This window comes from Sciurus carolinensis, chromosome 16 (assembly GCF_902686445.1).
Source record: "Sciurus carolinensis chromosome 16, mSciCar1.2, whole genome shotgun sequence".
Taxonomy (NCBI): Eukaryota; Metazoa; Chordata; class Mammalia; order Rodentia; family Sciuridae; genus Sciurus; species Sciurus carolinensis.
In genome coordinates this window covers 58676003-58692712 of record NC_062228.1, presented here as the reverse complement: position 1 = coordinate 58692712, position 16710 = coordinate 58676003, and the positions used below count along the sequence as shown (strand labels likewise).

Below are 16710 nucleotides of genomic sequence, written 5' to 3'. Positions count from 1 at the left end.
GGGTAGATACCTGAACAATATGAGAAAACAAGGGAAGAAAATGTCCCAAACAAACCTACAGGGTATAGCAATAAAATCCCATGACAGCATGGCAGAAGAAATGTCAGAAAGGTGTTCCATCCAGCGGAACCAGCGCGGAGAAAGGAGACACCACCAATCTTTAGTTGACAAGATTTATTGCGTCCTCCCTGTTTTTCTGCCTCCTTTGTTCTGCCACTATCTCCCTTCTCCTACCCTCTCCCTCTCTCCTCCCCCAGGCTCCTAGCTTATCAGCCAATTATAGCAAAGCTTTCTCTCACGCAGGAGAGCATGCAGAAGAATGTCAGCATAGCACTATATGAATCACGAGCTGTTCACGCGCGGCAAGATATTAGGTAGCCAATCCTAGAGCCTGGCGTTAACATGTCATAAGACTCCAAGGAACTAGTAAGCAAGCAATCTTTTTGGGTACTTCCTTATTTTGGTAGCCAGTGCCCTTTGGCTCACTGCCAGGCGCCATCTTGTCCAAGACGGCCCTCAACAGAAAGGGAGTTCAGAATGTACATAACCAAAATGATCAGGGAAGCAAATGAGGAGATGAAAGAGCAAATGCAGGTATTGAAGGATGAGATGAAAGGACAAATACAGGCATTGAATGATCGCACCAATCGACAAGAGCAAAGACAGGAAGCAAAAGATTATTTCGATAAAGAGTTAGAGATATTGGAAAAAAAAACCAAAAAACCGAAATCCTTGAAATGAAGGAAACAATAAGCCAAATTAAAAACTCCATAGAAAGCATAACCAATAGGATAGAACACCTGGAAGACAGAAACTCAGATTATCGAAGCCAAAATATTTAATCTTGAAAGCAAAGTTGACCAAACAGAGAAGATGGTAAGAAATCATGAACAGAATCTACAAGAACTATGGGATATCATGAAAAGGACAAATTTAAGAATTATTGGGATTGAGGAAGTCTTAGAGAAACAAACCAAAAGAATGAACAATCTATTCAATGAAATAATATCAGAAAATTTCCCAAATCTGAAGAATGAAATGGAAAATCAAGTACAAGAGGCTTATAGGACTCCAAATACACAAAATTACAATAGACCCACACCAAGGCACATTATAATGAAAATACCTAACATACAAAATAAAGGCAGAATTTTAAAGGCTGTGAGAGAAAAGAATCAAATTACATTCAGGGGGAAACCAATACGGATATCAGCAGATTTTTCAATCCAGACCCTAGAAGGGCCTGGAACAACATTTTTCAAGCTCTGAAAGAAAATGGATACCAACCAAGAATCTTATACCCAGCAGAACTTACCTTCAGATTTGACGACGAAATAAAATCCTTCCATAATAAACAAAAGCTAAAAGAATTTACAAAAAGAAAGCCAGCATTACAGAACATTCTCAGCAAAATATTCCATGAGGAAGAGATGAAAAACAACGATGTAAATCAGCAAAGGGAGGAACTACCCTAAAGGAACAACCAAATAAAGGAGAAATAAAGTTGTGTCGAAAAAAAAAATGAGTCAAATGACCGGGAATACTAATCATATCTCAATAATAACCCTGAATGTTAATGGCCTGAACTCATCAATCAAAAGACATAGACTGGCAAATGGATTAAAAAGAAAAATGCAACAATTTGCTGCCTGCAAGAGATTCATCTCATAGAAAGAGATACCCACAGACTAAAGGTGAAAGGATGGGAAAAAACATACCATGCACATGGACACAGCAAAAAAGCCGGAGTATCCATCCTCATATCAGATAATGTGGACTTCAAGCCAAAGTTAGTCAGAAGGGATAAAGAAGGACATTTCATACTGCTTAAGGGAAGCATAAATCAGCAAGACATAACAATCATAAACATCTATGCCCCAAACAGTGGGGACTGGGGAGATAGCTCAGTCACTAGAGTGCTTGCCTTGTAAGCACAAGGCCCTGGGTTCGATCCCCAGCACCCTCCAAAAAAAAAAAAAACACAAAAAAACAAAAAAAAAACTATCATCCAGTCCCAAACAGTGGCTCATCCATATATGTCAAACAAATCCTTCTCAATGCCAGAAATCAAATAGACCACAACACAATAATACTAGGTGATTTTAACACACCTCTCTCACCACTGGACAGATCCTCCAAACAAATATTGAACAAAGAACCATAGATCTCAATAACACAATCAATAATTTAGACTTAACGGACATTTATGGAATATACCATCCAACAAAGAGTGAATACACTTTCTTTTCAGCAGCACATGGATCATTCTCTAAAATAGACCATATATAATGCCACAAAACTAATGCATGCATATTGTAAGGGAAGAAAACTGAACAATACAGAGGCAGATAGAATAGGAAAGTTCTCTCCTCTCATTCAATTCCAATTCCTAGACTATTCTGTTTTAAAATCTAGATATTGATGTGGGCATACACAAGCAGATATATTTTTTTAAAATGAGATCAATGTGCGTTCTATTTTGTAACTGACATTTTGTCACTTGACAGTGTCTAGTGGGTAACTTTCAATGTTGCTTGTGTGGATTACCTTTTTCCATGTAACATTTGCACCATATTCTACTGTATGAATAGCTTATTTAACTACAGCTTATTGGCTTTTTTAAAATAATCGTACAGATATGTCTCTCCTTCTTTATAGTTTCTCAGTTCTAAAACTGTATATTTTCTCTTCTTATCTACAAATTTCCAGGTATATGTATATTTCAAAGAATAAACTCTAGCTTTCTTTGATGAATTCTATAAAAAATGTATACAAACAGTGGAATAACTAAATATAGCTAATTCGTATATTCATATTGCATATTCTTTTTTTTTTTTTCTGGGGATTGAACTCAGGGGCACTCGACCACTGAGCCACATCCCCAGCTCTATTTTGTATTTTATTTAGAGACAGGGTCTCACTGAGTTGCTTAGTGCCTCATTTTTTTGCTGAGGCTGACCTTGAACTCGGAATTCTCCTGCCTCAGCCTCCAGAACCCCTGGGTTTACAGGCCTGTGCGACCATGCCTGGCTGTACCATTTTTTAAATTGAGAATATTTAAGATCTAGCCTTAGCAATTTTGAAATATACAGACATTATTATTGACTCTGGTTACCATGCTGTGCAATAAATCACCAACACTTATCTCTCATGTCTAACAGAGACTCTACCCTTCAAAAACACCGCCATCCTGTCCCACCCCCAGGTAATCGCTTTCCTATTTATACCTTTTTAATTTTTATTTTATTTGTTTTTTGTTGAGATGGATCTCTCTAGGTTGCCCAGACTGGCCTCAAACTCCTAGGCTCATGTGACCCCCACCTCAGCCTCCCCAGTAGCTGGGGCTGCAGGAGCTGGTTTTGCCCTGCTCTCTATGTACACATTTTTAAAATGTTAAGTTGCAAAAGAAAACCCAAGACAGGTCAAGAGAGAACCCATGGAAAGAAAGAGAAAGTTTCTTCCCACATTTATAAAGGGGATCTACTTTTTCATTTCATTCTGCGTCTTGAAAATTCCGTAGCTGGCCCTGGGGAAGAGGTTTCCGGAGGTCAGACCTGCCCTGGCCCATGGGCGTCGCTTGGCTGGCCCAGGAGCACAGGTGCTCACCTGCATCAGGACGTCAGGGGAAGGAGGGGCTTGGTGCTGAGCTGAGCCTCCCTCTCCTCTGGAAACTCCTCAAACCCTCTCTAGAGACATCTTCTCTCGGGACAAAGGGTCTTCTCCAGCCCCCACACTCCGAATGCTCAAGTCAGTTTCACTTTCTTAAGTTTCTCCTCAGCAGATTTGGGCCTGGCTCACCCCTCCCACCCTCCATCTTCCTTTAGCATCACCCCAAAATGTCTCTCCAGGACCCCCACGTTAATCATTGTGTAAGGGAGAAGAGACAAACACCCCAGGGAGAATATTTTGTGGGAGGCGACCCTCAAGGTGGTGGCAGGACTCCCCGTCCCTTAAGGGTGGGTTTCGCATGGTGACCTCCTTCCAGAGAGGTCAGTATGCCAAGGGGGAAAGGGGGAGCTTTACAGTAGAGAAATCTGAGCACACCACCTCAGCCAGGTGATCAAGGTCAGCATCAGGAGGGACAAATCTCAGGCCCTTGAGAGGATGTGAGAAGGGTATTCAGCCTGCTGATTTTCCTCCACCAAATCCACAAGGTTCAATGGAGGGCCAGGCGACAGTGACACATGCCTGTAATGCCAGCAACTCGGGAGGCTGAGGCAGGAGGATCGCAAGTTCAAAGCCAGCCTCAGCAACTTAGTGAGACCCTAAGCAACACGGTGAGACCCTGTCTCTAAATAAAATACAAAAAAGGGCTGGGGATGTGGTTCAGTGGTTAAGTGCCCTTGGGTTCAACCCCTGGCCACCTCCCACAAAAAGAAAAAAAGAATCGCTGGAGGCGGGTGGGAGGGTGGCAGTGGTGCAGCACTTGCCCCGCAGGTGTGAGGCCTTGGGTTCCCATTGTGCTTTCCAGTCTTAGCCATGACATGCCATCCAGGCTGTGGAAGATGCAATTTCCCCAGAGCTGTGGACACAGTGGCACCAGAAGCAGCCAGGATCCACTTGGACAAACATCACCCTGGCGACTTTGGGGACGTTGCTATGAGGCATCACCACTTCCAGAGGAACCAGCAAGCAGCCTTGATAGCTCATGAGCCTTGGCAGGGAGCGGACACCAGCTGGAGCAGCTCCCATCCCTGATGTGGCACAGCTGGGCCACTAAGAAGTTCTGGCAATGGGAAACTCCTAAAGCCTCCTGTCACTGGGAGGTCAAGCTCCTCAGCAGAAGAAGAGAAGAGAAGTTCAGGGGGTTGGTGGTGGTGGTTATGTCCTGAAGTCACATGGAGGGAGGGTCACAAAATGCTACCGGTGTTTGAAACAAAAACACAAGCCCTGGGCTGGGAACTGGCTCGGTAGAAGAGTACCTGCCTGGCATGATTGAAGCCCTGGGTTCTGACCCCAGCACCCCACGCACTAAAGGCAAACCCAAAGCAGTGGTGTGCTGAGACATCCCCGAGCAGGCAGGGGAGCCGGTGCCCTTGGGGAGCGTGCAAGATGGGGTCCTGGGTTTGAGGCCAGAGAAGGGGAGCCCCTGTGGCAGGCATCAGGGGTCACGCTCTGCTCTTTGCCTGTATGGAGCAGAGGTCGTCCTGGGTAGTGAGGAAGCGAGGCCCCCATCCTACATCTGGGGCTGTGACAGGCTGTTTCACCTGCGAGGCAGGATCTCCTGCCCTGAGGCTGAGGCTGGCTGTCTTCTTGCTGCCAGAGGCAAGTCCCTCGTACCCCCTGCCCTTCAACCCACTTTCATGAAAGGAGGCTATGAAACCAGGACGCATGTTTCTGAGGTTCCTCTTCTGTGGCAGTCAGTGGCCCTCCCCCAAGCCTCCTGAGGGAGTGTCCTCTCAGAGTGGCAGAGCCAAAGGCCAGAGGATCCCAGGACAGGACAGTCCCTCTGAGTCCGAGATGCTGCTGCTGGCCCTGCTGCTGTTCCAGTTGAGGGCGGGTGAGTGGTGGAGGGCCAGGGGTCCCAGGAGGGGCTGGGGCTGCGCTGAGCCTCTGTGTCTCCCCAGGGTCCCTGCGGAAGGTGCCGTCTTACTGGCTGCAGGTGCAGGAGCTGGTGACAGTGCAGGAGGGCCTGTGTGTGCTTGTGCCCTGTGCCTTCCACTCCGAGGCTTCCCGGAACCGCTCCACACTTGCTCACGGCTACTGGTACAAGAAAAAGGAGAATTCCAAAATTGATCAAAGAACCGATGATCTTGTGGCCACAAACAACCCAGACAAGGAAGTAAAAATGAAGAACAAACTTCATTTCCTCCTCCTCGGAGACCCCCAGGCTGACAACTGCTCCCTGAGCATCTCGGGGGTCCAGAAGGCCCACAGTGGAAGATACTATTTTCGGTTAGAGAAAGGAACTGTGAAATACAATTACAGAAGTAACCTGCTCACCCTGATTGTCACAGGTAAGGACAAGTGCCCAGGAACAGACCGCACAAATGGGTAGAGAGGGTCAACAGGGTCAGGGAAGGACCCCTCGTCTTGAGGGGTGCAGTGGGGCCCAGGTGGTTCAGGTGTCTGTCTCAGAGGCACATACAGTTTCCCTCTTGGATCTGGGCTGTCCCTCTCTCCTCCCCAGGTTTGACCCAAACCCCAGACATCCACATCCGGGAGCCTCTGCAGTCGGGCCACCTCAGCCACGTGACATGCTCCATGCCTGGGACCTGTGACTGGCCCATGGCTCCCAATATCTCCTGGGCTGGGGCTGCCCTGAGAGCCCTGGGGTCAGGCCTGGAGCCCTCCACCGCCTCAGAGATCCTGCTCACACCCAACCCCCAGGACCATGGCACCCACCTCTCCTGCCGGGTGACCTTCCCCGGGGCTGGCGTGTCCTCGGAGAGAACTGTCCAGCTCAGTGTGTCCTGTGAGTGCTGTACCAGGGCCCCGGGCTGCTGTGCTGGGGCGGAGGGCTGGGGGTGCTGTGGTCTGAATGTCTGTGCCCGCAGTGTCGATGTGGGGACCTTAACCCCCAAGGCAGCCGGGCCAGGAGGTGGGCCTTTGGGAGGTGGCTCTGGAGAGTCCGAGCAGCTGGGACAGACTAAGAGAGGCTGCTGAGCCTGCGTCCTGGAGGCCAGGGGCCCACAGGAGTATAGGGAGGACATTTGCTTCCTGGGTGCTGCTTCCTGTTTCGTTTCTGTGACTTCTGGAGTGACAGGGAGAAGCGCATGCCATCTGTGCATCTGACTCTCACCGAGTCTCTCTGTCCAGATGCTCCTCAGAACCTGACCATCAGCATCCCCACTGCAGGTGGCCCAGGTAGGCGGGACGTCCCTCTGGGGTTGGATGGGAGCGGGGATTTTCTGCCCGCAGGGAGCTGATCCTTGTGGCAGCCACACCAGGGAGGCCTCGGGGCCTGGGGAGGCGTCTCTCCTCTGGAAGGAACCAGGGCTCTTCCACTCACCAAGTGCAGTTAGAAGGAATCACACAACACAAAGGCCCTGACGCCCCGCATGGTAGGAGAGGAACAGCCCCTGAGACTCCCGAAGGCCTCAAGGCCCCAGGCTGCCGCTCATCTCTTGCAGTCTGTTTTTTCACAGTTTTACCAAACATGCCTGAATCTCCCACAGCCTTTAGTTTGCCTTGGTTTCCTCCCAGGTTTTAGTAAACAGGATGCAAATGCGTGCTACTGCCTGACCTCCACTCCCTCACGCAGACGGAGGTGCGATCCATGCCTCACAGCGCTGACCACTTAGAGGGAGCATGGGGGCCGCCTTTGGTGCCCTCACAGTGTGGCACTGCCACCAGTCCTCCAGGCCCAGAGCACACTCTTCACAGCACAGAGAGCCCTGTGCCTGGCCTGCTCTCCCAGTTGTCCCCTCCAGGCCTGGCAGCCACTCGTTGTCCCTTGTCCCTTTGAATTTGCCTCCTAGGGACCCTACCTTTAAAGGCAGTCACATAGCATGCCCCTTTGTGTGTGGCTTGTCAGGTGGCCTCGAGGTTTCCTAGACCCAGGCCAGGACTTCTCTCCTGGTGGTTGGAGAATGTTCCGGTCTGGAAGGAGCACACTGGCTTTGCCATTCGTCAGCTGAGGGTCGCTGGGGTCCGTTCTACCTTTGTGTGTTCTGAACATCCCTATACAAGTGTCCACTTAAGTCCTGTTCAATTCTGTGGGTCTGTGGCTGGGGTGGAACTGCAGGGTCCTAAGTGCCGTGTCTCTCTTGAGGTGGCCTCACCTCGTGTTCTCGAGGTCCATCCATGTAGCCTGTGGTGTTCATTACTGTGTGTCCCGTCTGTGGTCACTGTGCTGTGTGAAATGCCACAAGTCACTAACCCAGTTGCTGTTTCGAGGCACATGGGTTAGAGTCCCGATAATGCCTCTGTGAACATTTCCCCTGAACCTGTACCCACATTGTCTGGGGCTCTTCCGAAAGCTCCACAGCTGCCTCAGGAGGTCCTGGCAGGGCTGAGGTCTGCCTTTCTAACTGGTTCCTGGGGATTTCCATGCAGAAGACCCGATGCCACAGAGACCACCCTTGGGTAATGGTCTAGGTGTTGTGTCCAGGAGCAAAAACAGGAAGGCAATCACCACACCCCGAGAAAATGTTGCTGAGAATAGCTGTGGAGCCGGGCAGTGATGCACAACTGTAATCCCAGCAGCTCAGAAGCTGAGGCAGGATGATTTCAGGTTCAAGACTGCCTGGATAACTTAGGGAGAATGTGTCCGAAAATAAAAAAATAAAGGGGCTCATTCATGCCCATTACCAGAAGAAAAAGAGAGCTCTGGAGGAACACCCCAGAAACTGGCATTCAGTTGCCTCTGACAAGAGGAACTGTTGCCGGGGTCCCCATGGGAGGGAGTTTCAACAGCCCTTTCTTCTCTGAGCTGTACAACACCCTGGAGGGAGAGAGATGGGGAGAGGGAGATCAGCTCCCCCAGAGCCCTGGAGAGCTGATAATTTGATTTTGGATACTTGAATGAAAACAGGCTCACGAGTGTTGGGTGGTTAATGTGAACAAGGACCAATGCCTCAGAAAAGTCAAAGAACAACCCAGTTGTCAATCAACTAATGGATGGATGCACAAAATGTGGTGGATTCAAACTGTGGAATATAATGCAACCCTAAGGAGGGCTGAGCTCTGGCAGGTGCTGTGCACAATGACCCTGGAAACATGACGCTGAGGGAGAGAAACCAGACACAGTCCACCACACATGCGGGATTCTGTGGATATGTAATGTCCTGCGAAGGCAAATCCAGAGATAGTGGGTTTGTGTATTTGGGTGGGGGAAGGAAGGGTTGGGCCAGAGGGCTGGGGCGTGGGGTTTCTTCCTGGGGTGGTGGGAATGCTGTAGCATTGAGGTGGCAGAGGAACAGCTCTGAACGCACAAGAGCCATCGAACTGTTGACCTGCAGTGGTCTGTCAGGGCCATTGTATGGCATGTGGATCATAACTGGACAGAGCTGCTTTGAAAGAGAGAGGAGCACAGTGCCAGGACCCTGGGCCACGCTCAGCTCTGTCTCCGTCTCTGTCTCTGTCCAGTCCCAGAGTCCCAGGGAAACGTCTCGTATCTGGAAGTCCAGAAAGGCCAGTTCCTGCGGCTCCTCTGTACTGTCGACAGCCATCCCCCTGCCACACTGAGCTGGGTCCTGGAGGACCGAGTCCTCTCCTGGTCCTGCTCCTCGGGTCCCAGAACCCTGGAGCTGGAGCTGCCCACCGTGAGACCTGGGGACTCTGGGCGCTACACCTGCCAAGCAGAGAACGGGCTGGGCTCCCAGCGTGGCACCCTGGACCTCTCTGTGCAGTGTGAGTGTGACCAGAAGGGTCTGGGTCTGGGAGGGGAGCCAAGGAGGAGCCTGGGACCCCAGGACGCTGGCACCAGGCTCCTGTCCTGCTGGACCACTGGGTAGTCAGAGTCGGGGACCCAGCAGGCGATTCTCCTCTCCCATCACTGCAGTCTCCTGGGGTGGATCCTCTGCCCAGAGGGGAGCTCCAGCCCACCTGGAGCTGATCCGTCTCCATTGCAGATCCTCCGGAGGACCTGAGAGTGACAGTTTCCCAAGAAAACAGGACAGGTAGGAAGGCAGAGAGGAAGCAGGGGCCCTCGGTGCCCCGTTGATGGAGCCTCAGGTCAGTCCTGCCTCTTCCTTCCCTAGTCCTGGAAGTCATCCGGAACGGTACGTCCCTCCCGGTCCTGGAAGGCCAGAGCCTGCGCCTGGTCTGTGTGGCCTACAGCCACCCCCCAGCCAGGCTGAGCTGGACCTGGGGGCCGCAGACCCTGAGCCCTGAGTGGCCCTCCGACCCCGGGGTCCTGGAGCTGCCCTGGGTGCAGACAGAGCACGAAGGAGAATTCACCTGCCACGCCCGCAGCCCGCTGGGCGCCCAGCACATCTCCCTGAGCCTCTCTGTGCACTGTGAGTGGGCGAGGGCAGGCCTGGGGCCGGGGCGAGGTGGCACCTGCTGACCCTTCTCTCGCTCTCCACAGACCCCCCGCGGCTGCTGGGACCCTCCTGCTCCTGGGAGGCCCGGGCTCTGCGCTGCAGCTGCTCCTCCCGCGCCTGGCCCACCCCCTCCCTGCACTGGCGGCTGGGGGAGGGGCTGCTGGAGGGGAACAGCAGCAATGCCTCCCTCAGGGTCACCTCCAGCTCCGCGGGGCCCTGGGCCAACAGCTCCCTGAGCCTCCATGAGGGGGTCAGCTCTGGCCTCAGGCTCAGCTGCGAGGCCCAGAACGCCCACGGCACCCAGAGCGCCACCGTCCTGCTGCTGCCAGGTCAGGGGGCCTGTGGGGTCCAGGTTTAGGGAGGTGAATCTGAGGAATGGTCAAGCACAGGGCTTGGGGCCGATGGGCTGAGGCTGGACAGAAGGGGTGGACAGAGGCCTGTTCTTTGGCAGTTTGGGGGATGCAGGACTTGAGAGCTCCAGATGTGCGGAGGGGAGGACAGTGGGGGTCCTGAGGCTCAGAGGGACGTCACCATAAACCCACTTGTCTGTAGGGAAAGCAGAACTCAGGGGAGGAGCACTTCTGGGGACACTGGGGGCTGCTGGTGGTGCTGCTCTACTCTTCTGCACCTGCCTCATCTTCTTCTTGTGAGTGATCTTCCTGGGCAGGACACCAGGTGTGGTGGGAGGGTGCATCCCCCATGACCCCACAGGCCCCACTGGGGGGTTCTGACAGGGCAGCACGTGTGGGATTGGGCCTTGGGCCAAAGCATCAGAGCAGGGATCTCTGCCCTGCCCATGATCCCAGGAATCACCCAGTAAGATGGGTCCCCCTGACTCCTGGGCTAAGGCAGGCCTTCTAGGCTATTTTAGCAGGGTCCACAGAAGTCCCACTGAAGGTCTGAGCCAGCATGTGACTGAGAGGTCCCTGCCTCCTCCTTTAGGATGAAGACCCACAGGAAGAAAGCTGGCCGAACAACAGGCACTGTGGGGGACGCCCCCACTGACCTGGGTCCTGTCTATGGGGTGAGTGAGGAAGCCCACTGTCCACCAGCCCCTGTACTCCCCAGGTGACCAGGGCCAATCCTCTTGACAGCCTGGAGACTCATTATGCCCAAATGCACTTTGCTCCTGGATCCCCATCACACAGCTCCCAGTCCCAGCCTAGTGTCCTGGAACCTCCCCAGCCAAGCCCCTTCTCTGCTGCCACAGCCACGGCCACCCAGGCCTGACCACCCACTGCCTGGGCTCAGTTCAGCCGGTCCCTTCCCATCTCTTCATTTCTCCCTGATCCCCCGACTCCATTCCCATTCTTCTCACTCCTCAGCAGGACAGGATGCCACAGAGATATCCCCCAAATGGCTGCTGTCCGCTAGGAGCCTCAGGGCGATCCCAGCCCCTCTTTGTTCCTGACACCAGCTGTGGGGCAGAGGAGACGGGAGCTCCCGGTGGGCCTGTCCCCGTGGAGTCTCTCCCCAGCTCCTGGTTCTCCGGGGCCAGTGCCTGACAGATGGAGCAGTGTTGCCAACCAGGAGCTCCACCCCCCCCCCCGGGCAGCCAAGGCTCTACGAGGGGCTGCTCACGCTGACAAGTGGCACCTATGTGGCTGGCCTGGGACACTGGTGTCTAGCTCCTCCAGAGAACAAACTGATGCCACATGACCCTATGTGGCCACCATAATTCACACCATTAGCCTAAAGCCTAGGTCAACCAGCCTGGTCTGTCAGTCAGGCAGGATCATGTGGGACCTGAAGGTACATAATCCCACCCAGGAGCTGGGAGCAAAGGGCCCACCCTTTCTTCCAGTAAGATGAGTCCCAGGGGACAGTGGTTTTTGTTTCTTGGGCTCATGGCAGGCTGCACAGTTGCCTTTGCATGCCTGGCCTCTGAAATGGTCCTGGGTCCTGAGAGCACCGGCGTCTGGGCTGAGGCCTGCTGCTTGGCACTGCCCATTCTTGTGTGTCTTACCACATTTGCTGTTTGACAGGCTCTTTAAGACGGTCACTGCCACGTCTGCTTGACCTTCCCCACTGCAAACTGGGCGAGGTCAGGGAGGGTGCCAGCTCAGTTCCCCATGCAATATGCAGGGCTGACACAGGGGGCGCTCTTCCACAGAACACAGGGCGCTGGACTCAGACCTGGCCAGGAATCCTGCCAACTGATTAGGTTGCTTTGGAAATGTTTATTTAGCCCCATGTTCTCCAGCTGGTAAGTGGGCAAGTTAGTGTTCCTCGTGGATTTCGTGAAGGTTTTATGAAATGGGCACTGACCAAGAACCAGGGTTCAGGCTTTCCCAACCACTGAGTGAACGTGACTGGGTGCAAGAAAGCAGGGAGCCCCGTACGGTTTTGTGGGTGAAGAGATGAGAGACCAAGTGCTCAGTGTGCGACTGGCTTGTGGGTCCTCCTGGCTCTTTCCCAGTCCGTCATCCTCATTCCATCCCATCTCCTGCCCCACTTCAGGGTCACGAGGAGGCCTCCTGGTCAGACAGCCCCACACACGATCCCACCCCCGAGGCCACGCTGGTCTGGGGCGAGGGGCCGGAGCTCCAGGAGCTGCACTATGCCTCCCTCAGCTTCCTGGAGCTCCGGCCCCGCCAGCCCGAGGAGCAGGCGGCCACCAGCAGGACAGAATATGCAGAGATCAACCTCTGCAAGTGAAGGCCCTCAGGAGCGCCCGGACTTCCTGGGAGGGAGACGCAGGGACAGTTCCTAGGCCAGCAGTTCTCCACGTGCACAGCAGAGGGAGCAGCAGAGGGGGGCCCCGCCCTGGTGCTGGGCCGAACTGGGCCCCAATTTCAGCCCCATCACCAGTGAGGAGCCCGACTCTGAGCAAATGACTTCACTCCTCAATTTCCTCCTCTGCAAAATGGACCTACCTCACAGGACTGTGGTGGGCCATCAAGGAAGAAGCGCCATCAAGCACCCAAGGGACTGTGTCTGCAGAGAGGCCGTCGCCCAGAGCCCCCTGCCAAGGCCACACACTAGTGTGGAGCCCACTAGGTCTGTCCTCCTGGCCCAGTCGGGGCACACCCGGCAGGGTGCCCCAGCTTCGCAGAGCCCCAGGGTCAGTCGGGCGACCCTGGGCTGCAGCCATCCTCCTGCCCGCCTGCTCCTCCCTGCTCCCCTCCACGCGGGTTAGCTGCTAGGGCGACACCCTGTCTGTCCCTCCTCGCAAGCACACGCCATCTCCTCGGCTGCTTCCGGGACCCCACCTCTGCTCGCACAGCGCTCCTGTTCATCTGGAACAGATCCCAGCGGGGTCAACCGCTCCCCTCCTGCCGAGGTGCACGGCCTGCTGCTTTGGTTCTGCCTCTCGGCTTCTTCTTTGACTGTGGCTGCAGTCTGGGTTCCACACACAGAGTGACATGGCCCTTCCGGGGGCACTTCCTGCTTCCTCTGCTCCTTTCCGTTGTGCCTTTGTTAGTGAGAAGGCAAGTGGACATCAGCTCCAGGAGCCGGGCCTGCGTGAGCCGTGCTGGCCGCAAGGGAAGGACCTGGCTGCCGCTCCTCGGATTCCCTGGCTGAGGCCCTCCCTCCCATCAGGAGGACACTGCACGTCTTGGTCAATGACGTGTGACAATGTTGTTTGTGACAGGAAAGAACATCGTTGTCAAATTTTGGCCCTCTTTTCAACAGGATGCTTGATGATTCCAACTTCCCCATTGCTAGCGTATCAGTTATGTAAGGTCTGATGTGGGTGGCCAAGAGTCAGACCCAAAGCGGCTAAACAAAGCTCTACTGGGGTTGGCCCTCTGGCGAGATTCACCAGTCCTCCAGGGTGAAGGCCAGGGTGGAGGAGCGGGAAATCGGCGCATGGCTCTGGCTGGCCCAGGTCTTTATAGTTTGGAATTGACTAGGGGTCCCGATGAGTGACAAGTGAGTGCAAGGCGCCATTAAGGTTCATCTGCCAGCGTCTGGGGAGTTGCCTGATGCCCTGCCCCCATCCAGTGCTCAGACCTCCCTAACAAGTAACATCCGTGAATACTGCGTTCTGTAAAGGGCAAAATCCCTTCAAAACAGTCATGGGAAATACTGCAATCATGCCTTTGAGGAAATCAAGAATTGAATTTCCCCTTCTAAATAATGTCCCTTGGAAGAATAGCCTGGACACCTGAAGGGACACATTTTTCATCAATCCTTTCCTTATCATATTCTGCAATTTCTTGTCATCAAGGTAGCACTTACCCTGCTGTGTGCTCTTTTTAATTTGTGTAATCCTATTGATTAAAAAACTATTGCAAACTGTAAATAAGAAATGAAATTGAGGGGCTGGGGAGATAGCTCAGCTGGTAGAGTGCTTGCCTGGCAGGCACAAGGCCCTGGGTTCAATCCCCAGCACTGCAAAAAAAAAAAAAAAAAATGAAATTGACTCAACTCCATAGATTATTTTAAGTCCAGGATTTGTGGCAGGTGTGGGGAGGCACACTTGTGATCCTAGTGACTAGGGAGGCTGAGGCAGGAGAATCACAAATTTGAGGTCAGCCTTAGGAATTTAGAGAGGCCCTGAGCAAGTTAGTGAAACCTTGTCTCCAAATGAGAAATGAAAAGGACTGTGATGTAGCTCGGTGGTAAAGCACTCCTGGGTTTAATCCCCAGTACAAAAATAAAGGAAAAGTAAGAAAGAAAGTCAGAAATCCTGGGAGACTCTTGGCCATGGCCAATGATTTGATTATGTACATAAAACCAGTGGGGAATGTGATGGTTTGACATATTTGATTCCATGGAAATGTTACAGACAAGGCTATATGGGCAATGACTAAACAGACTCCATTTTACCCTGAGACAACGGATGTTATGTAGGAAATGCTTCTCCCATGGGAACGCCCCACCTCTGTACCCATCAACAGTTGCTTGGTATGACTTGTTTGGCAATAGAAAATGATGAAATGACAAATCTTGTATAATGAAAAATTGTTCTCTTTTTGATTCCTAGTTTCCTAAACAATATCCCATGGTAACGGTGATGTCAACAGTGACTGTTTGGATGTTAGTAACCATTCTTTAGTTTGTTCCTAAGTAAGGTCATTTTGACCCACTTCCCCCTCTGCTGATGATTTCAGATCCCATGATGTTAGTTTGTAATTTTAAATCATAGCAACAGACACTTATGATTGATGTACTGACTTATGGTATAAAAAGCCCTACAATCCTATAGTCGGGGTTGTTCTCCCAATAACCAATTTTGGGGCCTTGTGTGAGACAATCAGCCGACCAGTTAATAAAGACTCTCAGATTTGGACTTCCCAGTGGTGATCCATCTGTTCTTAAGTTGTGCCCCATAATAACCGTCTTCCTACCTCCTTGCCTGGCTACTTCTCCACCATCTTTCATAGCTCTCCATTCTTACTGTGTTACTGGAACTCACCTTCTTGGATCCAGAATTGTAGAAGTGAACTCCAGGTCTAGAAAGCACTGAAGTGCAGGCAAGGTGTTATTGAGGAACTTCTGCTTAAGCCAGAAAGGAGACAGCATGTGGGGGACAGAAATCCCAGGCTAACTTCAATAAAGAACAAGGGAAGAGCTTTCCAGGTATCTCCCAGGCAGGCAGGGTTTGGGTCTCCTAATGTCATCACATGTAGAAGAGATTCACTATCTTGGGTCTCTGCCTCGGGGTATGAGTCTTACTATGCTAATGAGGCAGACCTCCCTGCCTTACCCGTCCTGGTGTGTCACCTTACTCCCGTGGCCTCGGAGATTGGTGTACTTTTTAACTCCTAATTTTCTAGTGGGACAGTTAACTCCATGAGACATAGAGCTAGCTCACCTGCCTTAGTTTCCTGAGATGTGTTTATCCCTTCATCCTAAGGGAGTCTTGTTTCTCATGGGGATTCCTGTCTGTGTCACTTTAGGTTCCTCCTGGCTGTGACAATTTCTCAGACTGTTACCATCTAGAGGTGCTGAGTTTGTTGTCTCTGTTCAGCAAATAATTGAAGAACAGGACACAGATAGCAAGCAAGCAGCAGGTTTGTAAAAGCAACAGTGACAGACTTCTCCGAAGAGAAGGGACCCCGAGCGGAGAGTCCAGTGGGGGAGTTCTGACTTGTTCTTTTTATGGTCTCTGGAATTTTCTCCTTTCCTTATCTCCTCCCCTGTCCATGTTCTCCTCACTATTATTGGTTGGTACCCCGCTGTCCACGAGTCTGCATTAGTTTTTCTATTGGATTCCCCACTTAGAAGCAAGAGTGTGGAAGTGTCTGACTGATTGGGTCCCTGCTTGTATCCACGAGCACCTTCATCAAGCAGGAAGGTGACCTCCAGAAGACCCTCTCCATGCTCCTTTGTTCTGATCCTGCCCCTGACCACCTCACTCACCATCTTACCAGCTGCCTAAGCCCTTCTACAGCTCCCTCAAGACCTTCCTTATTTCTGATAACTTTGAAAGTTTGGGTAAGGACTGATGCCTGAGAGGAGACCTTCACTGTCACCATGACGTGTACATCAATCTTCAGTAGGACTCATAGTAGACAGCTGGGATGCTTGAGAGTCTGAGATAGATGTGCTTGCTCAGAAGTTGTATGCAAATACTGTGTCATTTTATATAAGGAACTTAAGCTCTGTGGATTTTGGTACCGCTGAGGTCCTGAAACCAATCTCCCAGATACTGGGGGATGGTTTTGTAAGTATGCATTAGAGAGTGTTAAGTGCTATTGAAAGAAATAGGAAGCAGTGTTAGGCTGGGGTGCAGTTCAGAGGTAGAGAACCTGACTAGCATGCAGGAGACCCTGGGTCCCATCCCCAGCATCACAAAACCCTCTCTTGTCTCATAAACAAGAGAGTGAGG

The 16710-nt window shown here is 52.0% G+C and overlaps 1 protein-coding gene across 1 annotated transcript; it reads left to right on the top strand.

Annotated features, from left to right (window-relative positions):
• Positions 1-5344: 5344 nt before the first annotated feature.
• Siglec11 (sialic acid binding Ig like lectin 11) lies at positions 5345-13599 on the top strand. Its single transcript, XM_047530119.1, has 11 exons — positions 5345-5500; positions 5568-5957; positions 6131-6415; positions 6760-6807; positions 9031-9294; positions 9516-9563; positions 9645-9902; positions 9974-10258; positions 10482-10575; positions 10872-10953; positions 12503-13599. The coding sequence occupies exons 1-11, from the start codon at positions 5461-5463 to the stop codon at positions 12764-12766; spliced, it is 2058 nt and encodes a 685-aa protein (XP_047386075.1). The 5' UTR covers positions 5345-5460; the 3' UTR covers positions 12767-13599.
• Positions 13600-16710: the final 3111 nt, after the last annotated feature.